The 26,625-nt window shown below is 41.1% G+C and overlaps 1 protein-coding gene across 14 annotated transcripts in view; it reads left to right on the forward strand.

Moving 5' to 3' along the window:
* ARID1B (AT-rich interaction domain 1B) overlaps positions 1–26,625 on the forward strand; it is a 398,456-nt gene that overhangs the window by 277,938 nt on the left and 93,893 nt on the right. For all 14 annotated transcript variants that reach the window (XM_074948671.1, XM_074948674.1, XM_074948664.1 and 11 more), the window contains one exon: positions 19,128–19,217. In XM_074948671.1, coding sequence (XP_074804772.1) covers positions 19,128–19,217 — 90 coding nt within the window. The remainder of the gene's footprint in view (positions 1–19,127; positions 19,218–26,625) is intronic.

The following is a 26,625-nucleotide window of genomic DNA, read 5'->3' on the forward strand; positions in this document are numbered from 1 at the left end:
CCAGACTCCTTTGGAGGAGGTGAAAGATCAACAACATAAGCAGCTTGACATCTTGCACAGATCCTCCTCCTCCAAAATAGCCTCCCTGCCAATGAGGCCTTCTCGATCCCGCCAGAGTTCTCTGGCAGACCCCAGCGTCCATCCCCCGACCTGCAAGAAGGTGGACAAAAAATATTATGTTCCAACAAAGGACTTGCGATTTCTTTTTTCTCACCCCACCCCAAATTCCATGGGCTTCAATGCCGTGCCAGAAAAAGGATGCCAGTACCAATCTCAACCCACACATCATGACAGAGACTGGAAGTGATTGGATCTATTTGGAGGCAAGGCTTATTCGTCTGCTATGCTCCTATTCTGAATATCCAGTTATGAGGTAAGTACAATTAAGTCAACTATTCTAAAATACAGGAACTCTGCCATGACCTTCCTGATGACAAAAAAGACCCCAGTCGCTCATATCCAAAGGACGCTTCTTGGCCCCTTATAGCTTTACAAGCCTCTTTGGACTCCAGGCATACCACTTCCCATTCCATCGCAACTGCTATAGTCATGAGACGGGTGTCATGGCTCTCCAAGGTACAAACTACTGTCAAAGACCTATCCTTTGAGGGCCCCAGATTATTCACTGAGCGTACGGATGAATCCCTATACTCCCTTAAGGATTCCCGAGCAACTCACTTCTCTCTTGGCGCTTACACACCAGTGCCAAAGAGATGAAGAGAGCAGTGTCCTGGGAAATACCAACTTCTCCCACGATCCTGACCACCACAATACACTCCCTAGCAGCAATACAATATTCAGCACCATCGACAGAAGCCCCCTACCAAACGCAGGCATGTGACTCCTCAAGGGGCTACCTCCCATGCACTATCAACCAAACAACAATTTTGAAGGTGTGGTTTAGGTCCTGAGAAGCCTCCCCATGTTTCAGTCACATCAGTCATTTCCAACATCCCACCAGTTTAGCAACCGTTTAGCCCCCTTTTTTCCATCATGGTGGCTGATTACCTCAGACAAGTAGGTTCTAGAGAACATCAGGGAAGGATACTCCATCCCTTTCCTATCTATCCCGCCCTACCACCCTCCCTCTTCAACGACACTTCTCACCAACCCATCCCACAAGAAGAAATAAATTGTCTTCTGCAACTGGCAGCCATAGAACTGGTCCCATCCCAGCACAGAGGAAAGGGTTTACTCCCATTATTTTCTGGTCCAAAAGAAATCTGGCAGGTGGAGACCAATCCTGGACCTTTAAAACCTAAACAAGTTCATCAAACTGCAGTGCTTCAGGCTGGTTACTCCACCATTATCCCAGCACTGGGGCAGAGGGGCTGATTTTCAGCCCTTGACCTTCAAGATGTGTATTTTCTTCTCACAATACATCCTGCCCACAGATGTTTTTTCTGGTTCATCATGGGGACCAACCATTATCAGTATAAGGTACTAGCCTTCAGACTGTCGACAGCCCCTTGTGTGTTCTCCAAAGTCCTTGCGGTAGTCACTGCCTACCTACGCAAAGAGGGCGTCATCATCTTTCCATACTTGGATGACTGTCTCCTCAGGGCCCATCCGAAACCAATGCTCTTTGCGTCGTCCGAATGACAATGGACCTTTTCTCAAGCCTTGGCCTTTGTGTAAACCTGGAAAAAACTGACTCCAGTGCAACACCTGAGTTTATAGAGGCAAAATTAGATGCCATACAAGTCTGAGCCTTCCTCCCAGCTCAAAGATTTTCCGACTATCATCAATCTTGTATCCATGGTGAGAATCTGCCCCCAAATCTCAGCCAGGCATGTCTCCAGCTACGTGGCCACGTGGCAGTGGCCACACTTGTGGGAAAGTATGCACGGTTACTCATGTGACGTCTTCAGGCATGGCTACAGATAGTCTGTGTACCTCACAGAAACAGCCTACACAATCTCCTATCCATGCCTCTGACAGTCAAGGACTTTCTACTCTGGTGGATATAGCCCCACAACATCTGTGTCGGGGTTCCTTTCCTTCATTCAGCGCCGTCCATGATTCTAACAACCAACACCTCCTTAATTGATTGAGGAGCACACCTTCACACTCATACAGTGCAGGGCAGATGGTCCTTAACTGAGTCCACCCTGCACATCAACCTCCTGGAGCTACAAGCAGTCCACAGTGCCTGCCTATACTTTCTCCCACTGATCGCACATCGCGCCATCATAGTCATGATGGACAATATCGCCTGCATATTCTACATCAACAGGCAGGGCGGAGCAAGGTCCCACTCTGTGCTCGGAGGCACTGAAATTATGGAAATGTTGAATACAACATGGCATTACCATCTCAACTGCATACCTCTCTGGACACCAGAACACCACTGTGGACTCACTGAGCAGCAGATTTTCCCATGATCACGAGTGGGAACTAGAAACGTGAGCCCTTCAGCACATCTTCAACTGCTGGAGATTCCCCCACATAGACCTCTTTGCCACACCAGAGCACTCCCGCTGCCCTCAATTGGAGCTCTTATGGCATACCCCCCTGTACACAACTTTTCCTTAGGACAAAGTTATGTTATGTCCACATCTCACGTTTTTACCCAAGGTACCATCCTCTTTCCATCTCAATCAACCTATCCATCTTCCCTGCTTCTTTCTAAAGCCACACAGCAACCAACAGGAGTCAACATTGCACACCCTGGATGTCAGACGACCACTCATTTTCTGTCTGCACAGAATTAAACCTTTCCAAAGATCTTATTCTTCTCAATTGCTGAAAGATCGAGAGGTGCGGCTATCTCTAAGCAACTCCTTTCCAAGTGGATCTCGCAGTGTACACTTCTGTCCTACCAACTACACAATTGACAGCCTTCTCCTGGAACTAGAGCACATTCCACCTGCTCGCTCTCCACCTCAATCGCCTTTCTCAATAATATCCTGATTGCTGATATTTGCAAAGCAGCCACATGGGCATCAGCAGACACTTTTAGTCGTCACTATGCCATTACTCAGCCCGCCACAGCAGAACACTACTGCAACACACTGTCCTGTCATCTGCAGTAAATACCGCTCTGAAGTCCCAGCCTTCCAATTAGGGGCACTGCTTCCTAGTCACCTACACTGGAGCACCCATAGGGGCATCACTCGAAGAAGAAGAAAAGGTTACTCACCCTGTGCAGTAACTGTGGTTCTTTGAGATGTGTGTCCCCTTGGGTGCTCCACTACCCGCCCTCCTCCCCTCTGCTTCAGAGCTGAAACAGGCTCTGCAGCAGAGAAGGAACTGGGGGGCGATCGGACCTCACAACGATGTATATACGTCCCGCTTATGGCCTGAGTCGGGCGTGAGATGGGGGAGGTGCGTGTGTGCAATCTGACAGGCACTGCTGCAGGGGGCGCTGCCACACCAACAGTAAAGCACCCATAGAGACACACATCTCAAAGAAGGTCAGTTAGTGCACAGGGTGAGTAACCTCTTATGGGGTGGAGGCCAGGAGAAGACAGATGCTTTGCTTTTCCAGCGGCCAAGGGGGATAGCTGGTTGTAGGATTTGATTTATCAGACACCTACTAACCAAAGTTTGCTATGGAGGATGGATACCCTAGCTAGAGTCCAGGGACAGGACCCTAGTAGAAATCCAAGTGCTCTCTGCTTTCCCAGTAGATTGGGGGTGAGTGGGTGTTTAATCCTCTGGCTAAGAGCTGCTAAGTTTTTCACGCCACATAAATAAGACTGTTCTTGTCTTCTTCCTCTTTCACCCCACCTGGAATTGCCATCTGGTGTGCCATTGCCGGTTGTCTAATATCTTCCATTCAGCCCAATTACAGCCATGATGCCTTGGAAAAAAAATAATAGGGAGCTTGTCTGTATTTCTGTGACCTGTGATGCTCAGGCTGCAGTGTTTTTGAAGCCAATATTCTTTAGCATGCTTCCTCTCTTTAATATTTTCTTTTTGTTGTTATTTTTCACTCCTTCCTCACCCTACCCTTGTTTGTTCTGACCTCACTTCTCTCCTGTTGCCTCCTGCAGTGTCTTGCTACAGCCTCTCCATGTGACATAGATTGGCTCTTTCCATCATTTTCTCTCCAGCAAGTCATTGTAAAAAGAGCAGCTGTTGTGTTGCTGATAGCTATGAGGGCGAAAGCCAAAATGTTGCAGGGGGGTCTTGCTGGGAAGGCCATTAAAAGAAAGGTGTTGCTTTCCCAGGATTTGCTGGAAGAGAAGCTACCTTTTCCCCATCCCTCCTTTGTTGAAATAAAATCAACAACTAATGGAACATCAAAAGGGCGAACAAGCAGCCCACTATTAAACCTCCCAAATGGCTAATTTCATTCCATTGCCTGTTTAAACTGTTTCTCCACCTTTCTGAAAATTTGCCATCCCATATTGCTTTCTGTCACACGTTGTGAATTTCATGAGAATGGACCAGCACAGACAGCCCTGACATTGGCACATCCCTAAATCAGTGGGCATTTCCTTTCTGTATTCTTTGAAAAGCTGGACGGATATTTCTTGTGGTAAGTGGCACGCATATCTGCTGGCTTTGTTTCCATCCATACTATTAGAATATAGCAGGGAGATGAACCATGGAGGGCAGAAAAATCAACTTGGATTTTTTTAAAATCAAAAGTGCATAGTTTTCCAAAACCTGTATCACGTCTCTCTCAGCTACACTTATTATATAGAGCCCATTTTTTGCTCTTCAGTGATTAAAAACAGGCCAATTTAAGATGCTGTTCTATATTTTTATTTCTGTAATATAGACCATTATTTTACTTAGCAGAAATAAAGTTCTCTTTATTTTGTAGCTTTTCCAGAACTAGGTTATTGATTTAAAAACAAACAAACATAAAATGTGATGCTCTGCGCTGGGTTTAGGTTTTGCACTGTACCTAATTCAACCCTAACCCAGTAGTGGAAGCTGACACAGCATAACATCAAAATGTGCTGCCGTTGCCAGAAGATGTAGTGGATGTTAATTTCACTTTTCTTGCCTCCTGCACCAGCCCTTTCAGTTTACTAACAAAGCAAAAATGTAAATAAGCTAAACAGTTTTGGTTTGGGGTTTTTTTTGGGGGGGGGGGTCAAATTTTTATTTCGTTGGCCAAAGGCTTTCATCAGCTTTTTCTTCTCTGCGGTGTAAGCAGCAACCGTGTTTAAATATTAAGAAGGGCAAGAGAACTGTGGGAGATTGCTGATAGGCCAGGAAGCTGTTAACTTTTTAGTGTCTGGGCTGATTTCATGAGTTAAGCAACATTATTTTTGAAACCCTCTGCAAAGAGGTTTACTCCTTTAGACACACTTTGACATTTTTGACGCTAATTCTTCATGCATTGTGGATGTTGTGTTTAGAAATATCTCAGGGCTTGTCCACTCAGAAATTTAGTGCATGGCAAGCTACAATGTAAATCTACAGTGCAGCAGCCTGCTGTGCACTAAGTGGCTATGTGGACCCTGCTACTGGACACTAACTGTTCTATAGTCCACTTTTGCCCACTGCTGTTACACCCAGGCTTGTTGCTTGTCGAGTCTCCATGTAGAAAAGTGCTAAGGGGAAAACAGTGGCTTTTCACATTGTTGGGTGTTTTCATTTTATCTCTCAGCATTTTTGTCATATGAAGGAAAACCAGCTGTTTATCAATAGACACCAGTGCTACACAGCACGTTAGCATAGAAAGTGAAGAACAATATTATCTTTATTCGGTTTTAGAGAAGGATTGCAACAAGCTAAACTGGAATTTGGTTGGGATATTGGGTTTAACACTCCTAGGCTATGTCGTCATTGCAAAAAAGGTGGTGTTTGTTTTTAATCGAGAAATATAGTGTTGACCTTGCCTAGTTAGTCATGGTAAAAGCTATAGTGCCTTGTCTACACTAGGGGCTTGTCTACACATAGAGTTATTCAGGAGTAGCTATTCCTGAATAACACCAAGTGTGGACAGTCTTATTCCAGAATAAGAGTGCTTTGTTCTGGTTTAGCTTAATCCACTTTGAAAGATCTTTAATGACCACAAGTGGTCAGTATCTGAGCATTATATCCCAGCTGTGTAGCCATTCTTCTACTCACAGAGTACACTAGTTCCAGAGAATGGGTATTTCCCACTGTGTAATCAACACCACTTCATGAGTTTTTACCTGGAGGTCTTCCATATGTGTACTGACCAGGCCCAAGTGTACTTAACTTTTAAGACCTGACAGAATTACAATATAAGGTGATACGGCTGCAGGCATGAACGAGGGAAGTGTAATGGGGTGTCTGTGAAGTGTTGTGGTTGGAAATCCAGCCCAGCCTCCTAATTTGGTATACAGACTAGTTAATATGTGGGCAGATTAGAAGGATTAATTAGTGGAGCAAGGAAAAAATGATTAAGGGTTGTCTATCATAGGCTAAAATGAGGTTTCAGAGTGAGAATCGGAGCAGGAATGGTAGTCTCTTTCATGTCTGGCTAAAAAGTAAGGCCTGTGAAATAAAGTATTTCTAGAAGCATGACTGGACTAAGACAAGTTGATTGGAAATGTCTTCTTTTAAACTACACTTCGGAAAATCTCAGACTTCCTTCCCCAATGAGCCAAACTCTGTGGTCCTTACTTAAGGGGGAAAAATAACTTGCTTTACTACCCACTGTTACTAGTGTATTAAAGCATTTGTTGTTTCAGCAAAATTATTTGAGAGAGATGAGTACCATATGAGCTGAATTTGTGAACCTTCATTTTTTCGAATAAGTTTACAGGTGCCTAGTAGTACCATTGCAAGACAAGATGGGGGTAATTTCCCTTTAAAATGGAGATGGTATTCCTGCCTAGACAAAGATTATTTTAACACATCCATCAATATTTCCCTCTTGGCTTCTCCGGAGGCAAAACTCCTGCAACAAGTGTTGCAAGGAAGATGCATGCTGTTTATTGGCAAGCAGACCAGAAAAAAAACAGAACACAAAATGCCATTGACATAGCCGTGTTTTTAATCACCAGCAGTGCACAAAACATCTATTCAGCAGTTTTACAAACCTACAATGCTTGCAAGGCTGTGGATTTCCCTTACAAATGAAATATTAGAATCTTCCACATAGCAGTAGTTTTAAAGCCCTTTTCCAATGATTCTTAACAATATTTAAAACTTTTATACTGCAATCCACTTTCTTTTGAGAAGGGGAGAAGGAATAGGCAATTTGTAGGTACTCTATCAGAACTGGCTCCTCGCTTGCAGTCTTATCAGAGAGGTCAAGGAACTATTCTCATTTCTGGAGGTGGTCTCTCCAGAACAGAGCTGAGGCACAGTGGCAAGGAAGAAGCATTAGGGAAACTTACACTGCTACTACAGCCCATGTTGTGCTCTGTTGAGGACAGAGAGCTTCAGTTTCCAGGACTGTCAGTCTGGTACTTTTCAGCATCACTAAATTAAGTTGAAAATGAAGAAACAACCAGCTAACCAGAAAAAAATAATTATTTAAAACAGTCTTACTGTTTTTTTAAAGTTTTCTCTGTTGCTTAACATACCATATGTGTCAGTCCACCTGAATCTTTGGTGACAAGGGTGTGGAAACCCAATTAAAGTCTTTGAATAAGTTTCTAGTACATGCATTTTGGTTCACATGCAAAGTTCAAATATACCTGCTGAAGCTACCAAAAATATGAAAATCATTCTTGTCATGTCTTGCGGCTATGCACTGCATGCTGAGGTCAACCATAGGGCACATACAGTTTGCTTCTAATTTTAGCATTTACTGTTTGTGTTCCTTGATTGTTACGTGTTGCTTCCAACCCACTGATGCCTTCACCAAGGAACACGGTATAGTGCCTGTCCTTACTTTACAAGAAATTGAATTTTTATGTTCTTATGTGGCTACATTTAGTTCCTTTCTTCCATTTCATGTATTGCCACAATAAAAGATAGGTGTGGATGCTGTCACAAATGGAAAGGCTTCCTTTACTCTCCCTGGTGCTTTGCATTATTGAGTAATGATTGATGAGTTTACAGGGAAAGTCAGTCCACTCTCACTTTGTCAATTAATTGTTGTTGTTGTTGTTGGCAATTGAACATATTACATTGATAAAGCTTTCCATAAATCTAGTACAAGGCATATTTGTTTTCTGGAGTAGAGTGGTTTGTCGGTGCCTACTTTCCATGTAGGGTGGATATCACTACTCCTCCTTGAAATGGTCCAGTTTGGGGTTGCTCTGTAATTACCATCAGTATCAACTTCAGGAAGGTATTGTGTGTCCTTACTTGGAGCAAGGTATCAGAACAAAAGCCTGGAAGCCTTGTGAGTTAAATTTAGGCCAAATAATAAAATGGGATTTGTCCAGCAAAGAAATTGTTTCCACTATGCACTCGCCCCTCCAATTTCAGTCATGGCTAGTATTTTTGAGAAATGAATTTTAAATAAGAAATATCTTCTTCTTCTTCGTAACAATATGTGTGTGGACTGAGCTGTTGCTTCGCAATATATGTGTGGAGCGTTAACAGTTCTGTTCCATAGTCAGATATGGAACTCAGATATCAGACATGGTTTTTAAAAACTAAATAGACAATAAACCCACTCTGATGGTGAGATTTTATGTTCATTTCCTCATCCCCAGATAACTCAAATTATTGTGATGTGTTGATTGATTACAGCAGTTAAGTTTCTTGGTAATCAGTTTCATCACTTATTCTCAATTCACATTTGCACCTTTGATTTCTCTTCCACAACAGTGTGATGTGGGTTGTCGTTGACTAATGAAGAACAGAATTGGTTTCGGCATGAGACAAACGGAATGCCGACGCCAATCCCAAAATGCATTAATCTTTAATAATCCACATCTGCATGTTTATAAATGATATAACCAAGGGTTGCTAATGTTGATACGTCCCCTTCCAAACAGAAACTGACATAGAAGTTCGTATTTGCAAACTACATTAAAGGCATATGGTTGAATGTTCTGTGTGTGACCTTGCAGAGGGTACTAAAATGATGAAAGTTTTAAGTTGATTAAAAATACATGAAGCATTGCTAGGCTCTAGCACTAGTCTTTTGTGTTTCCCATTGTTGGGCAAGTTTAAGTATGGCATGATAGATCCTGTCTCAAGGAAAGTCAGATTCGTAAAATGCTGTTTGGGACCTGCTTTGCCTTTGGAGGCTTTTACTCATATAATATCCTAGATTTGCTTTTTTCCCTTCCTGGGGGCTTTCTTTTTTCCTGTTGAACACAAGTGTGTATTATGTTGAGATGCTCGTGTTATTCACGATAAACACTTGTGCAGCTTCATCCTCATGGGGGTGGGTGGGATTAATTATTGGTCTTACCTTTTTTCTAACAAAGTATCTATTAATTATAGGCAGTGGAAGTTGCAAAGTTAGAGTAGAGCACAGAACAGCAGCACACAGCTAAACTGCTTCAATGCTGCAGATCAGCACTGTTCCAATTTCCACCTGCTTGCCAGAACTTGAAAAAGGAGAGATGGTGAGAAAGAATGAGGGAAGAAGGAAGAGCCTGTGGAACAGTGGGAATATCTTAAATTTAGCAAATGATGCCACTTCACTTATCGCTGGCCACCAGTGCTGACCCCAAAGTGTAGACAAGAACATGTCCTGGACAGTCTTCATCTATACTTAGGGGTCAGCAACATATGTTGTCAGCTGTTGATTTGGAATTATTCCCAAGTGTAGACAGGTGCTGCAAGAAGAAATGTAGTGGGGAGTCTAAGAACATATTCTATCCTATCTTTGGTGTCCCACATGATTTTCACATTGAAGATGTTGTGAATTTCCAAAGATTATAGGTGAACTACCAATATATGCCTTTGGTTATGTTAAAATTGTGATGTAGTCAGTTTTTATTGGGAAGCAAGTCCAATAAATTCATGCCTTCCCTTAGAACTTGCGTTAACTTCCTAATTTAAATTCTTAATGTATTTTAAGGTTTCATTTTAGAAAATAGAAAATTTGAATGTAATATAAGGAGGCAAGACAACTTCCCTATCTATTGTTAAAAGCATTCAATTGCTTACAAATTGGATGAATTGCAAATTAAAAATTTTGTTAATTGAAATATAGAAAGCAATTAAAAACACATTTGTTTTCACTAGCTGGAACACATAGTTTACCATAGTTAAAAAAGATGTAAAGTAATGTATCAGCTATTCCTACCGGGCTAGCCCTTACTCTGCTTTGACTCACGTAAATCTCACTGAAATCACAGGTGAACAGGACAGAGGAAGAACTGCAGTAAGGATTTGACTCATACATTAAACAGATGTGTACATGTATTTTGCTGTATCACTTGTGAAGTGCCTGTTCATTATGCATTATTTTCTCTCTTGTGGGTTATTCAGGAAAATATAATTTAGCAAATACAACAATAATAATTTAAAATCACTGTAGAGGTGTGATAAAATGTGTTGAACAGGCTGGTTTCTTTGTGCCCTTTGTGCCCCTCCGCCAAACTTGCACAATTGCGTTGGATGTTTTTGGGGCACAGAGAGAAAAACCTGTGAAGGGGTTTTTTGCTGGGGAGGCTCCAATGAGAGCTTTTAAAAAAAGTCAGTGGCTTGGCTTTGAAAAGGCCTATCTAGTGTGGAGGAGTGCTTGAGTGGAAAAAAGGGAGCAAGCGCCTCATCTAATCTTTCTCCTGGGGACCTAGGTGGACAAATTGGCAGCCCTGTTCACAGCCTTTCTTTTCCCCCCTCCCCTTTGTACCCTAAGAACGGCTAATCAGATCCATGCTGCTGCAACTGTGGTTAGTTATTACCAGAATAAAAGCAGATTTCTTCAAAAGAACGGATGGGGGGAAACGACTGTACAAAATTGCAAGGTTGTTAGAATCTTAAATGCACAGCAGTCAACTCCCCCCCCCCCATTCTGAATTATACGATGAATACAGTCTTTCATCTGTCACTGTGCACATTTCTTCAGAAGGCAGCCAAATATTAAGCTTCTCAAACAAAACAAAAAACAAAGATGTTCGAAAGAGGCAAAACATTGGGGAGGAGGAAGAATAAGAAAAGGAGAAATCAGGTTTTGTTTTAAGTAATTTGGGTCTGGTGAGAGAAATGTGAGCTTCCCTGCTCAATTCAGTTCCTGCTCCTCCATCCCCCAGCCACCATCTCTGAGTGCAAGGATTAGAAAAGACGTAACTAGTTGCTCTCCTGAGCTGTATGATTCTGGACTGGCCTCCAGCAGAAATATTGCTCGCTGCGCTAGCTCCCCAGTTTAATGGAGATTGTGCATTAAATGAGCAAAGATGAAAGTGGAAGGAAATAGACCCCTAAAACGAAACTTCTCTGTATCTCAATTACAAATCTCAAGTAGATGTTATGGAGGATAGACAGTGATTCCTAGGTTTAGGTTAATTTTAATATTTTCTGTTATAAAAAAAACCTTGCGACCTTCTTTTGAATTGCTCTGGTACCTCCATGGTTTGCAACAGGACTTTGAAATTTGGCAGCGGGATAATCCTTGGGCAGAAAGATGCCTTTTAGTGGCCTCATGAATATCCATTCAGATTTGGCCGAGTTGTGAGCTGTTGAAAGTTGCCATTGGCTATCTATATTTCACACAGCTCAGCTTGCTTAGGGGTTGTTGCCAAAAACTCTCAAATTCCCTGAATCGTGCATTGCAGTGGTGTCTCACTTCAGCAATCCATACCCAGAGCAGGACCTCTGGATGGGACACAGACAAAATGGATCCTTCTGCTGCTGCTTTACCTCCAGGGACGTTCGCTCTGGCCTAAGGGAACATCCGCTGCACTGGCATGCCTGCTTAGGAGTCTATGTGTGCTTAGACTCCCTGTTTCTACTAAGAAGTGCTAATAATTCTTTGCCCTTTTCAAATCTGCATCTCCAATATGGCAGACCCAAGTTTCAGCCACACACTACAGTGATGAGCACTGCAGAAAAATCCATGTGGTATTTAATAATTCCATAGGCAGGGCAGCATTTGCATGGTGTGCAGTAAATTAGAATTTGGGGCAACACACTGAGTGGTGGAGGATAAAAAGAAATGTTGAATAGCTCCCTCATTCATTGAGCACCACCCATTCTGTGCACTGAATGAGACAAGGGGTTCTGTGGGACAAACGGCATATGCTCATGAATTAGAGACTGTATCGGAATACTTATGCATAAGAGAGGGGGGCAGAATTAAGGTTACACAGGCAGTTTTAATTCTGATATTTCCTGGCTTTTGAGTGCTTGACTTCTCAACCTAAGGAGCGTTCTTTAACACAGAAGTGGTTTTGGTTGATTGGTTTGTGGTTCGGTTTGGTTTTGTTTGTTTATTTTTGCTTTGTTTTTTGTAATATAATGTAGTGTTTATATTATGGTAGCACTCAGAGGCTCCAATCAGGATCAGGGCTCCATTATTCTGGATGCTGTGAAAACACGAAAAAAAGACACAGTTCTGCCTTGAAACTCTTACAATTTAAGAACTAGACATTGTTATGAACAGTAAAATAATTCTTACTAGTTGTTGTTTTTACGTGATTTGTGAGAGTTAATATACATTAGAGAAACCTGTGGCTTTGATACAGTATTTAAAGGGATAATGTGGGACATTCAGGGCCAGATCCACTGATATCCTGTGTCTGCTTTGCATTGCTCTTGTAACTCAAAACTGTTTTACCCAGCTATAAACCTGGCTTAAACAGCTGGGTAAACTGAGTTTACGGCTACTTTGCATTGCTATACCAGCACAGATTAGTCAGATGTCAAGCTGGCCCTCAGAATTCTAGTTAGCCTGCAGTTACAATGTCAAGAGGTGTGGGGGCCCCGGCTTTATTCTAGTCAGACAGAGTGAGAACTGGCAGCAGGAGCAAAGAACTGAGATGTGGAAAGTAGAAAAATGATAATATTGCAGTGTCTTCACAGCAGCACGGCTGTAACTATAGCTAATATTTCAATTATAAAAATGCATTTTAAGGGGTAAAATATGTGATTTTTTTCACCCTGGGGTCGTGTGCAGGAATAAAAAATTGAGGCTTTTGGAGGGGCCCCGGGGCTCGCTATCTCCTCCGCAGCCCCAAGGCCAGAGGAGCTTGCTCTCCCCCCACATGGGCCCAGGGCAGCTCACCCTGCCTCCTCCCCTGCCCTAGGGCAACTTGCTCTGCCCCGCCACCACAGAGCCGGAGAAGTTCTGTGCCCCTGCTGTGTACTGGAGGTCCATGCCCCTGCTTGCCCCCCTCCTCCCCGTGCACGCCCCTTTTTCACCTCTAAATGTGGGGAGAGTTCTTAATCAAGATTCAGATTTTCTTAATAGTTATTTTTATTTGGTTTGGTTTTGTTTATAGAAAAGAGGGTTGTTATACATTATCAAAAAATATGCTAGCCATAGATTCCTCCCTTGTTGACCACAATACCATGTCTTTTGTACGCTCATCCTTATGATACTGCTAGAAATCTTTATCATCTGAGTGTGCAAGACAATTCAAATTCTCTGGCTGCTTGTAAACGTAAAACAAGGGAACCACGTTGCACAATGGGCTGCAGTTAAAACACTCTGCTGTTTGCTCCAGCTAATGAGGAGCAAACAAATCCAGCCTGGGCACATTGTAACAACTTGCCTTCCAAATGTGCCAAGTGACTTCTCTTAAGCAATTCAGTCACTGAAGATTATGAATAACCATTTTTTTACATTATGTACAAGATAAGAGAACCTGGGACACATATAAACTAAAAATGGATTTTACAGAAAGTGTATTAATGAAAAATAGTTTATAAGTTTTGTTAATACGGCAGGAAGCTTAGTTACCTAGGATAGGTAAAGGGAGAAAATAACCCTTCTTTTGGGTGAGCGTGGGATCTGGACACAGAGGGAAAGTGAGTGCAAACCACATGTCAAGGCTTCCTTTATTGCACAATCAGGCCCTTAGAATACATCTTCCTCTCTGAGGTCAAGTCCATTTGCGCCCCTCTTCCACTTCCTCTGAGGGCTAATTTAAAATTACATCACTAAAGCCCCTGTACAGGAAAGAAGCCCTATTTAGGAAAGCACTTAAGCACATGCTCAACTTTAAACAAGTTAGCACTTAAACACTTTGCTGCATTGGTTCCAAAGAGCACAATCCTTTGAGACATTGAGTGCCTCCCGCATTCCCATTATATCAGTGGGCATTCAGGGCACTCAGAATGTGTGTGGCAGAGGGTACTTTTGGGTCCTAGTTCCCTGTAATGCTTTCTTCCCTGTTCTGGATCAAAGGCCTTCTCTTTCTTGCTGTATGTTGGCTCCAAGGAATTTACACTGCTTTGTTAACTGCAGTTTTAACTGCTCCCATCTTGATACAATCTTCTCTTTAGTACTTTTTCAGTTTAAGTGGTATGTCCCAACTCTCTTCAGTCCAGCTCTCTGAAAGATGCAATTTAACCCTTTCTGCCTGCCTCTGTTTCAAACCTTCATACAAAATATTTAAGGGTTTAACCTAGCATATTTTTATATGCAGAAAAATCATAGTCTGTCATTATATTATTAACCATTTAAAATGCTTTCTCCTCTTTCTCTCTCTCTAATTTTTTCTAATAAAAGGTTGATTTTTAAAAATACTACAGTCTGATAGGCTATTATAACATAATGTGGGCTCCCACTTTTGGTATTTTAACAACAAAGTTGAAAAGATTGTTATCTAAATTTTAAAAGCTTCTATTGTGTATGCACCAGTAGTTTCATAAAGATTTTTATAGGCACTGCATTCCACACTACGTATAATATACAGTAGTATGGCAAGTACACAGTGCTGCTGATTTGAATGGCACTCCAGCTACCAAGATTTACATGTGACAATCTGACTGTACGAAATCTACGGAAATGGAATGGCATGTCATTGCCAAGTATTTTAACACACATTACTCTATTTGCTGTGATTTTGCATAATAAAAATGCTATGCAACATACACAGTAGTGTTTATCCTGCATAAATTCTGGCAGATGGAATATCTCATCAATGTAGCAACAGCGCTAGACAAAATCATGGGAAAAGGTCAGCTCTGTTAAAAGTTCCATTTGTATTGCACTGGGGCAAAATAGTTTGTCATTGAAAAAAAATGTTGTTCTTTTTCTTTCAAATAACTACAGTAATGTACGAAAACACTTGTTTGCATTCTTTTCAGTTTTCTTTCCAAATTTAAATAGAAAAATCAGTTAATACAGACTTAAAAGTACTGTAGCTTCTAACAGGGGATTAGGGAGGAAGGTTTGTGCCCATTCTTGCTTCTTTTTGATGTATTGTCTGAAGGCCAGAAAGGGTGGCTCGGTTGGTACGTTATTTTAATAGCGGTTACGTCTTTCTTTTGATTGTTTTTTACCTTAGAAATATCTGGAATGTCTGGTCTTCCCTAGCTGTGCTGAAAAACTTTTTGGCATCTCAAAAATGCATAGTAGGAATTTTATAAGCTTCACATTGAAGATTTGGCGGGACTTGAATTCGTAACAAAGGCCCGCTTCTGCAACACACAGTCCACACAGGTAGACCTGCTGTGACTGCACAGAGCCCCATTAAGTGCAGCATTTGCTCACCCGTTGGACATTGCACAATCAGGCCAATGAAATTTTTCTCCATAGTGTTTTAGTTAAATGGATATGAAATAAACAATAAAGCCCAGAGTTTTAACCGATTTTAATACAAATCAGTTCTCAATTAATTACACTTTACTTCCTAGGGTATTAGATTGTAAACTCTTTGCGGCAGGGGCCATCTTTTTTGTTCTGTGTTTGTACAGCCCCTAGCACAATGGGATCCCACTCCACAACTGGGGCTCCTAGGTGCCACCAATACACAAATAGTAATAAAAACAACGATGAAAGAAAGAAAAAGGATAAACCTTTTTAAAGAAACAAACAACCTTGCAGGTCATCTTTATATATTCGAAAGAAACTCTTTTCCCTTGCGGGTCACTTTTAAGGGTTAAATGGAGATCGTAGCATTTTGTAGTCTGTTGAATTTCAACATGTGAATAATCTACAGCAGCACCAGCTGAGCTAATCTTTCTTCAAGGCTCACAGTGTTGAACTGCTCGTTGTGTATAGAAATAATTTTCTCTTGTGACGTAGCCAGATTTTGTTAGAAAGCTTTTATTAAATAAGGGGGAGATTTCCAAAGTACCCCCTTTGTAAATAAATAAATACTTATGCAAATGGTTACAGGTGCCCATCATTTTATTTGAGAAACTCCTGACTTCACATTTCTAGAGGATGCAGATGAAACTGATTTCTGTAGTGCCTAATTTACATACGCTCGGTTCTAAAGTTTGATTTCGCCAGTGCTGTGCTTGCATGAGTGTATATGCAGGGTACGGTTCTTGCTTGACAATTGACGTTATTATCAGTGTTAAAAATTAGAGAGTTAGAAAGATTTTACCAGCTCATCGTAACTGGATGCAAAATAAACTACTCAGCATAGATCTTCTATTTGATTTTTAACAGCTCCCAAAGGAATTTCTATCCCTGACCCTAAAGGAATTCCCATCTTGGGGCTGTACAATGCAACCAGCAGTACCCCTGGCTCTTTTAGTAACTTATAAAGTCATAGATGGTTTTGATAAAACATGTTTTAGGTTTACTTGAAATATTCTGTCTGATAGCAGTGCCTCAGGCATACACAGTATAAGTGGTAGTGCCCTGTGTTAACATGGAATTACTGTTTATTTACAGTCCTGAGTCACTGAATCCTTTCTGTCATGCAGAAGTGTTCATTATAATGTAGGCACTTACTGTCTTGCTACAGTCCTTTCCTGAGTGACATAAAAAAATAAGTCAGTATTTTGTTCTCATATGCTTTAGAGTTCCTAAATGGGCTGTGGATCCAAGTCCCCAGGCACTGAATATTTCATAGTAGTGCCATCTTTGGTCTTTTGGAGAAAGAACTCTGCCTCTAGACTTTCATTTGCATACTGTTGTGAAGTGCAGAAATGAGGCAGTTGTCATATCCCATCATAGTACTGCACACTGTGAGTTTTAGTGCAAATACTTTCCATTCAAATAGCTAGGCAACTTTTATATTTTACTTTAAAAATTATAGTTTGTTTCTTTGTATTGCATATAAATCTAATGTATCTTTTAAAATCAGCTGTTGTAATAGTGGCTAGTTTCTCTGACACTGTGCAGATGGAGGAGAAAGAAAACATAGCACTTCACTTGACTTCTGTGGTTTGCCCATAGCATTTAGATAGTTCATAGTTCTACAGAAAGAGCAACCCTTACTAATACTCTTTGGGACAAATCCTTATGGCTACGGAAATAACCCCAGGATTTCCCCTCAACCAGTAAAAACAGGTTGTAGCTAAGCAAGAGAAAATGGCATTCTGTATGCACAAATCTATTTAACATGTTCTTTATTCTTGCTATTTTTTTAAAAAGGAAATCAGTCTGAAAATAATCTGTTGATTTTGATGAGAAGTTTAAATCTCTCTGCTACTGTTTATACCACACTCGTCACTGCAGTGTCTGACCCCCTAAAATATATTTTTATTGCCTAATCTGAGCTGGTCCTCCAGCTGCTTTGGCTGTCAAGAGCAGCCACATCTCAAAATCAGTGATGAATAAAAGTCCCAAGACACACTAGAGACTTGCTCTCCTTTCTCCTTAGGCTGTGGCAATTTGATTGCTTGGTGTGAAACTGCCACCATTTTACAGCAGCACAAGAGTTGGTGCTTGATCCTACACGCTTAGCACTGTGTTGAGGGTTGAGATGCATCCCAGGGAAGTGGCTCACCAGTGTTATTCATCAGTAGAATAAGTGGAGGGTGAAGCTTCCCTTGGGGGAGGCTAGCTGCCTGTCCCATCTCTTCGACCTGCGGCCCCACCCACACTCCACCCCTGCTCTGCCCCAGACCCCATCCCCTCCCTCACTCTGCCCCCTTTCCGCTTGGCACCGCCACACAGCACATCCCTCCTCTCCTTCCCCTGCTCTCCCGCAAGGTCCTCACCGCCCACTGTGTCCCTCCTCTCCTCCACCCCTCCCCGGCAAGCCCCCCTCCCCACCCGCTGCTCCCCATGTCTCTCCTCTCCTCCACCCTCCCTTGCAGGGGCGTGGGGGTGAGGAGGGATGCTGCGAGCTGCAGGGACCTCCAGAGAGGGGGAGTGGACTGGAGGAGAGGAGGGACTCACCAAGCAGCAGCAGGCGACAGGGGTCTTGGGGAAGGGGAGGGGAAGAGGCAGAGCGGGGAGGGGAAGAGGCAGAGCAGGGAGGGGAAGAGGCAGAGTGCAGGTGGGGCCATCATGGCCCAGGCGTGCAGCAGCAGGTTGGTGGTGGCTGCACCACAGGAGGTTTAGCCTCCCCTGGCCTATTATACCCGCCACCCATGACAATAAGTCCCTGCTTTGCTGTGTAATAGTGTCAAAGGAGGAAAGCTCTAGTGCTCTAAGCCTCATGGGTTTGAAAGTCTGGTCACCTTGAATAAGAGGTGAACATTTTGACAGTGCTGTCTGTGCTCTTTAACCTTGCAGGATCGATAAACGGTGATTGATGCAGTTTACTGGTTGTGAGGATGTTGTTGTTTTTTAACATGAACTTAAAATTGGGTCATGTCTGCTCTTTGTGTATATGAAAGATACCATGCTATTTGTTTAATAAGAGTAAATGTTTGCCTTTCCTTTGAAGAATAATATACCCCATCGCTATCTGATCTCACATACACCACACTTTCACAGCATGTGCATACCTTCATTTTTTATTTCTGCAGTAAACTTGGACATTCATATATATTAAGACCACCAATTCATTGAAATACTTTTTTAAACTCTTGTTATTAGTCTTTTCTGTATTGACTGGATTTTTCATTGGTTATATTGTTGGCAGCAGTCCATGTCTGCCTGGCTGGAGGCCAGTTTAAACTCGGCAGGGTGAGCCCTATTGTTCAGCAGACTTGGATTTTGTTAAATTCTCTAACAGAAATATGTGTCAGGAGATTTATAGCTGTAAATTGGATCATGTCAGTGAGGCTGGGAACTCGCTCAATACAAAATTGAACATTTCGGCATGCCTGTTGCTAAATACGTTTATGCATACTTCCTCTTTGGGTTACCAAAAAATAAGCTGTGAAAAACGCTAGACCTGCTGAGCTGTGTCTTTAATGTATACAATTAGTACTTTCTTTGATAGTGGTCTAAAAAAATGTAACAGGTTTTAGTTTTGCATATTGCACTATTAATAGAAAGTCTATTTTTTAAATTTTCTCTCTGTGTGTTGCAGGTAGTCAAATGCCACCTCAGCCTCCTGGTAGCCAATCAGAATCCAGCTCCCATCCTGCCTTGAGCCAGTCACCAATGCCACAAGATCGAGGTTTGTTAGAAATTTTTTATTTATTTATTTTTTAGTTTACGCCAGATATACCTTTTGTTCTCAGGAGTTCATCAGCATGGTGGAATTTCTCCAAGATTGTTTCTCTCTGTAGAATAATGACAACCTTCATTTAAATAGACCGTGTGGGGTTCTTCATTCTCTTGTGGGAAAAGTAAGTGAATAGGGGGATTTACCAAAACTCAGTTGGATGCAAGCCTTTTTCAAAATACTGTAAATAGCAGTAATTGTCAAAGGATTCTTGTGCAAAGTTTTAATGTTCTTCAGAATCCAAATAAAATAAATTTCTCTCTTCTGCCATCCATCTCCATCCTCTGATAAACAGAGACTAGGGACACCATTCCTTACCTATCCTGGCTAATAGCCATTAATGGACTTAACCTCCATGAATTTATCTAGGTCTCTTTTAAACCCTGTTACAGTCCTAGCCTTCACAAACTTCTTAAACTTTAATTATAAGTATCTAAATTGGAATTCGGTCTCTGTAGAATAGAAATATTATCTGCTTTATACACCACAGTTTTCTCACTTTAGCAAAACTCTGATGTGTCCCTGGTCTTTGGATGTAGGCCATAGCTGGTCTACAGCCTAACTCTAGAAAGAAAAGGAGGAGGGGGAAACAAGCTGGTAGGGTTGAGTGGTTCAAGACCCCAAACCGTCCACCCCTTACCTGCAAAAAGTGACGGATCCTATTCACAATGTAGTGGAAAGTTGGCTAGCAACAATCCCATTCAAGCAGGGCTGTTGCTGGCTAACACAGGTTCACTCACCAATGTGGATGGGGTTTTTTCTCATTACAACTGTATTATAACCCCGCCACCCCAGGATAATAGTATATCACAGTTTCATGAAGTGATTATAACAAAATAACTATGGAACCAGAGGTGCTGTCCACACTACGGTTGAAATGTGCTAGCAACAATTTTATAAAACCAACTTGCCAACTGAGATAACCACAGAATTGTGTTAAACGCCACCACTACAATTGTCTTGATACTGAAGATATCCCAGATCTGCAAATAGTTCTAGAAGTCTGTTTGCAGCTAGTGCAACCCATGGTATAAGTGAGGACAGAATGATGCATTCTGGGATCTCGTCCAGGAAGTACTAATTGGATTTCAGACAGAGGGGGAAAGGGTTAGTTGAAAAGTTTTTCTGTATTGAAGTGTGCCTCCTTCCTGGGGTGCTGATTAGCAGAGAACATTTACTATATAATTCTGGGCTTAACTCAGTTGTCGTGTTTGCTTTACAGGTCACCTTTAAACACAATCCATTGCTAGCAAAGGGCCTCAGTTCCACCATAAAAATTGTTGAGAGTGATCCATATGGTGGAGAAAGAATAGTTTCACTAGCCAGTACTAATGCAGTATATTGCATCTGATGGATTGTCGTAAAACAGTGGGATTGCAACAGGGAGGGGCTTCAGAGGCCCAAGCATCTCAAAAGATATGTGCGTTTCTTGGATGATTGTGTCTCAGCATAGCATGTGGCACTGCCCAAGAAAATGTATCTTTGCAGTGTGAATAAATTCTGTTTGCCAGAAGCTGGGAATGGGCATGATTACCTGTTCTGTTCATTTCCTCTCGAGCACCTGGCATTGGCCACTGTCAGAAGACAGGACACTGGGCTAGATGGACTTTTGGTCTGACCCAGTATGGCCGATCTTATGATATACTATTAGGCTTCAGAGTATGGGTTAATGATGGTAAGGGTGAGTGGGATGCTCTAACTTTGTTATGTGGGTCAATCTCTTGATCACCTTTCTAGAGGAGAATTAGGTGATGCTCTGTGGTTGAAGTTTCCGGGGAGGGGTGGCATGGGGTGGTTCAAAATTGAAACAAGGGAGAAGACAGCTGCCAAAATTAAAAAGCCAAACTGGGAAACAGCAGTGGGGAAACCAGAATGTATAAACAAGGTTGAGTTGACCTAGGTTTCTTCCTACTGCTGTCACACAAAAGGCTCTTCACAGATGGAAGCTGAACCTAGTGGTATATTTTAAAAGAACATATTTTAAGCTGTAATTTTGGGATTTGTATTTTAATAACTTTTGCATTGTGTTATGGGCAACATGCTTTGTTTCTGTTTGATTATAAATTGATGCTTCTAGCATGCTACACACAATCCATGTGACCCAGCTTGTATAAAATGTCCGTTTGTTTCATGCAGCAGATATGAAATTTTTAACCAGCTAGGTTATATTGATTTTGCAAAACATGATCCCCAAAGCTTCTGTAAAGGCTATGCAGTACACACATAAACATGCGTACATTCCCTTTTGTGCCCTATCATTGATTAGAGGCTCCTTTGAAATGGAAAACTTCACCTTTTAAAAAGGCTGTTACATTAGTTGATTCCTTTGCTTGCTTGAACTGATTTCCACTGACTTGGAGAGGGAAAGGAGGGGGAAAGGTGGGCTCAAAGGGAAGGTGCTTGTCAATTACTGATTAAAAACTGAGCAGAAAATCGTTGCTGCTGAAGACACCTGATCCACAGGCATCTGTTACAGTAATTTAAACACTTGGCTCACTGATATGAATGATTTCCAGCAAAAAACACCGAGTGACCCTCCAATTTAGGGTAAGGTGTTTTTGTTCCTTCTAGCACATCACATCACTTTTCTTTCCTTGTTTAGATAAATGATTGAATGAACAAAAGGCTTCTAATGGCTTATTGAATGAAATCCCATACGCTCAACACTTGAAAAAAATATTATTAGTCAGATACACTGCAGCTTGATTGACAGAGTCAGATTTGAGCTACAGCACTTCTGAATCCTAAAGCCCCACACTGAACCATTATGTTTACAGTTAGCTATTTTATTTTGAAAGTGTTTGATAGTATTTTATCCTTCTTTCCATGGTTACTCAGCACCCAGCTGGGATTGCTCATGTTTTCCAGCCTAAGGCTGTGCATCCCATACTGTAGAAGTGCAGTATCAAGGAACCAGGTTTTTTTCTATGTACCGTGTGTGTGTGTGTGTGTAATCTATGTTCATGTGCACAGTAGTAGGAATTTCTATGGGTTTTCGATTTGCCAAGACCTTCAAATTACTTTTGATGTCATTTATTTCTTACTTTTTTTAGCAGTAATGTAAAAAGTTATCTATTTCTGGAAATGATTTTGAACATCTTTCATATCATATCTGGTCCATAATTGGTTTGGCCTGGTACGGTATCAGTGGAAACATTTGGTTCATGCTGCTCACTTCCATTCATATTTTGTGTCTTTCGGTTATTTAGATTTGATACACAGTCAATGGAACCTCTATGGATTTTATCAAAATAAGTTGTTTTATATAAATGGTGTCACAAGAAATTACACAAAAGTGGTTGCTTCATATCTTTTTGAAGCAAAGTTTATTTTATTTATATATATATATATATATATATATATATATATATATATATATATATATATATATATTTTAGCTTGATGGGGCATTTCAGTCCTCAGTCATATCACTGATTTTAGTGGTTACTCCAGATTGTACACTGGTGTCATTTTCTCGGCTTCCATACAATGAATTCAAAGTGTTTTACAAACATTAATTACTTAAGCCTCACAATGCCTCCATATGGTGGTGAAGTAGGTAATATTGAACCTGCTTTTACAAATAGGTAAATTGAGGTACTTGGAGGTTAAAGTTAAAATTTTCAGAAGTATCCACTAATTCTGGGGTCCTCAATTTTTAGGTGCTTTACTTTGAGAGGTACTGAGCATCCAATATTTCAGTAGAAGTCAGTAGGTATTGTGGATGTGCAGCACCTATGAAAATCACGCCTTAGGTGTCTCGGATTGGATACACAAAAACTGACATATCCAAAATTAACAGACGCTTTCTTGAAAATATGGCCTAAGGGATAGATTTTTAAAGCTATTTATGCTCCTAATGCCCTTTGAAATCAGTGGAAGTTAGCTAGGCATCTAAGTACCTCCAACAATCTGTTTCTTGGTGACGTGTTCAAGGTCACACCATGAATTAATGGCAGAACTGGGAATAGAATCTAAAAGTCCTAATTATTCCCTGACCTAAACACTAGATTATACTCCTTCCCTTATTATAGTAGCCTGATCATTTTATTCGTTTGTTTTACAAATACAAAAGTATATTTTACAATAAGGTCGAAATTTGACTTTTTTTACGTCGGAACAAATGAAAAGTTCTTTCCTGTATCCTAAAAAAGCCCACAAAACTCATCTTCTCCTATTTAAGTAAATTATATTTTTAAATGCTTATCTGGGTTCAAAAATTGCATGCCAAGTTTCAGTCTTATTTATATTAAAATAGTAAATTGGGAACTTCTCAGAACCACTGAATTTAATGGAAACAGTAAATGACCACATACTCCTACTTTAGCATATGCTGTCATAATGGGGATACTTAAAGAAGCCTTATTTATTAGGGCAAATGAATATGGGTCAGAATTAATTTATAAAAAAATCTTTAATTGTTTTCCCCTTATAATTTTCACAGCGGTGTATAGTTAAATATTCATGATAATGCTGATGATATGCTAAAGGTCTTGAAATAGATCTGGAGTCTCAGAATCAACACAGGTTATTTAACCCTTTTCATCTAATGCACCATCAGGGACTTGCTCAGTGAAATCCCAGAGTACTGGAATAATTAGAAGATCATAATGAGGATTTAATTAGTCCTTAAGATATGCTGAAATAGGACCACTGAGAACTTTTTTGTTTGGACATGGATTGCAAGCAGAATTGATGCCAATGCAGTTGCTGTGATGTTCTGGAAAATGTATTCCTTTGCTGGAGGCAGTTTCATGGCACCATTGTGTGCCTGTCAGATCTGCATGGAAGTTGCCCAGAGTGAGAGCTTCCGAAATTGTTGAACAGTAACCATCCTCTTCTCTCCTCCTCCTCCCAATATCTTTCTTGTCATCCTTCCCACTTCTAGCTTTATTTCTTTACATTGTTTACCTGCTCCCGCTTGTGGTGGGTGGGGGATAGTACTATAGTGTATTTTTCTTAAACTCATATCACAGAGGAGAAAAGTGGGTAACAAATAGGATCCAGGTGTTTCACTGAGCAAAATCTGGATCGGTTTGACACAGCTGCGTGTAAGCATTATCTCCAAATCTAGTCCTTATTTAGTATTAGATCTTCACAGAAGTGATATTTATCAGTAGCTGCAATGTAGTAAATTTAAATGGCTTTTTGGCAGCAGAGATGTTATCCAGAAAGAGGTAGTAACAGATGGGATGTGATCAGGCACTTTGATGTTTTGTTTGTGCTTCCCTACAAAAAATGAAACAGCAAGCTGAATTTCTGTAACTATAAACTGCAAATTTACTCATTAGATTTCATGAAGTTTTTGTTATCCCCTTTCAAGTTATTTTCTTTCCTCATATATACACTGTCACTACACAAACGTCACCATTATTTAATTTCTTATAATAAAATATAAACATTTTTCCTCATTCAGATGGCATAGGTTCCAGTTTGGTTTAATACTGACATTTGATGATAGAGACTTCTCCCTGAAATCTATTCCTCATCTTAAAAAAAGAAAGAAAGAAAGAATAGATCAGAGAACTCTGATTGCAACAAAAAAGATACGGTAGTTTGCTTTCAGATCTTAAAAAGCTCCCCCCTCCTCCTTACATTTTTGCTCTCATCTGGGGATTTGGGATCTACTCAGAGCACAGAGGAGCCAGAGAATGAAATGATTCCTGTCATTAAAATTCTTCTGCTTGCCATGTTAACGATGACACCACTTAAGGTTAAATCAGACTTGGTAATAAGTTTACTTGAGGTAGGCTGAAGTGTTTCAGGCTCTTAAAAGGGAAGGCGCTCAAGCTGTGCACCAGAGTGCAAAGCCACAGGTATGTTTGGGTGTCTTCTGCTTTCACCCCTTTCTCCAAGTGGGTGAGTGCAGCAGAGCTAGCTCAAGCTGACATGCATGAACAGCATGCCAACGTGGAAAAAATCTACATGCCCAGCAACCTACTACTGGGTGAATTATGTTCTGTACAACCAGTGAAGTGTTTCATGTGAGACACAGAGCAGTCTTTAGCTGAAGCCATTACAGATTTTTAGAAGCAGTTATTCGTTATAAGGCTGCCCCATAAAAACAGTTTTTCTCAACTTGAATGGCATTACTGAACAGTCTCAGCGCTCTTCCTCCTCCCCCTTCTTCCAAAGTGGCGACACAAGCACATATAAAAGTGATCAAATAGTTGGCAGAATTGTATTGGGGAAGCTTGTGCTGCACCTGGTTCTCTTGAGGACCAAATTCAGCTCAGGTGTACCTCCCATCGAAGTGAACACGGGTTTTGCCGACTTGCACTAGGGAAGAATTTGGCTCTCTGTATGACTCTGGGCATCACTGTTCATCTCTCACTTTCGTGAGTCCTCATTTCAGACACAACTTTTAAGGGAAGAAGGGTCATCATCAGTGTGTCTGGTTGTTTTACCATTGCATTTTTTTTCTGGAACGATGCAAGTCATATGAATAATCAGGGGAGCTGGGTTGCAAAGTCTCTGCTTTGTCCTCTGCTTTGGGTCATTAGAGTCTGAATGGCCTTTCGCCTGTTGCATAGCAAATGTTGAAGGGAGACTGTTGCTTTATTTGTTTTACAGTATTTAAAGTGATGCATGATGCCAAACCAAGTTAATTCTTAAAGAATCCAAATGCCAGTTTCAGCAATTGATGGACATGGGCTTCAGATCGGATTTGGGTATCAGACATATTCCCTTTACCAGCCAGCTTCAGCTTTGGAGTGAACTGATCAGTTGTGGCATGATGCTAAATATACAACAGTATTGCCTTTTTTCAAGAAGAATTGAAAGGGGTTGGGGTGTGTTTTAGGAGAGATAATAGGCCACTTTCATAAACTGCACAACCACAGAAGTGGGGTTCAGAGTAAATAATGAGACCGGTACAATCAAGACCTGGAACCAAATCTCCAGATAAATTTTGTACACTACCAGCTGGTCATTGCTCTTTTCTTGCAGATGTTAAATATAGTTATACTTGAGAATGAATCTTTATTATATCTTTTAAATTAAATTGGGAATTCTTTTTTGGAGGTTAGGGGAGGGGAATTGAATTAGTCTAAGAGAGTTTATACAGTTGCTAACACTGAGGCTTCTCTACAGAAAAGTTTCCACAGACTTCATTAGACAGCCTCTAAATTCTGTGCCTCTGGGGTCTGGGAGTGAAATAAGCCACAACCAGTCACTGATGAAGAACTTGACAAAGTGACAGTCGTTGTTCCTGTCACCAGGCTTACTGTAAAGTTACTGAATCTGATCGCTATCCTTGGGACAGCTTCCTATCATGGCTTGTAACATCTGAGCTGCCTCTGGTCTGCCTATTAAGCAGCATTATAATTTCAGAGAGATTTGGTATTTACATTACCTTAAT

Source organism: Natator depressus, chromosome 3 (assembly GCF_965152275.1).
Source record: "Natator depressus isolate rNatDep1 chromosome 3, rNatDep2.hap1, whole genome shotgun sequence".
NCBI lineage: Eukaryota > Metazoa > Chordata > Testudines > Cheloniidae > Natator > Natator depressus.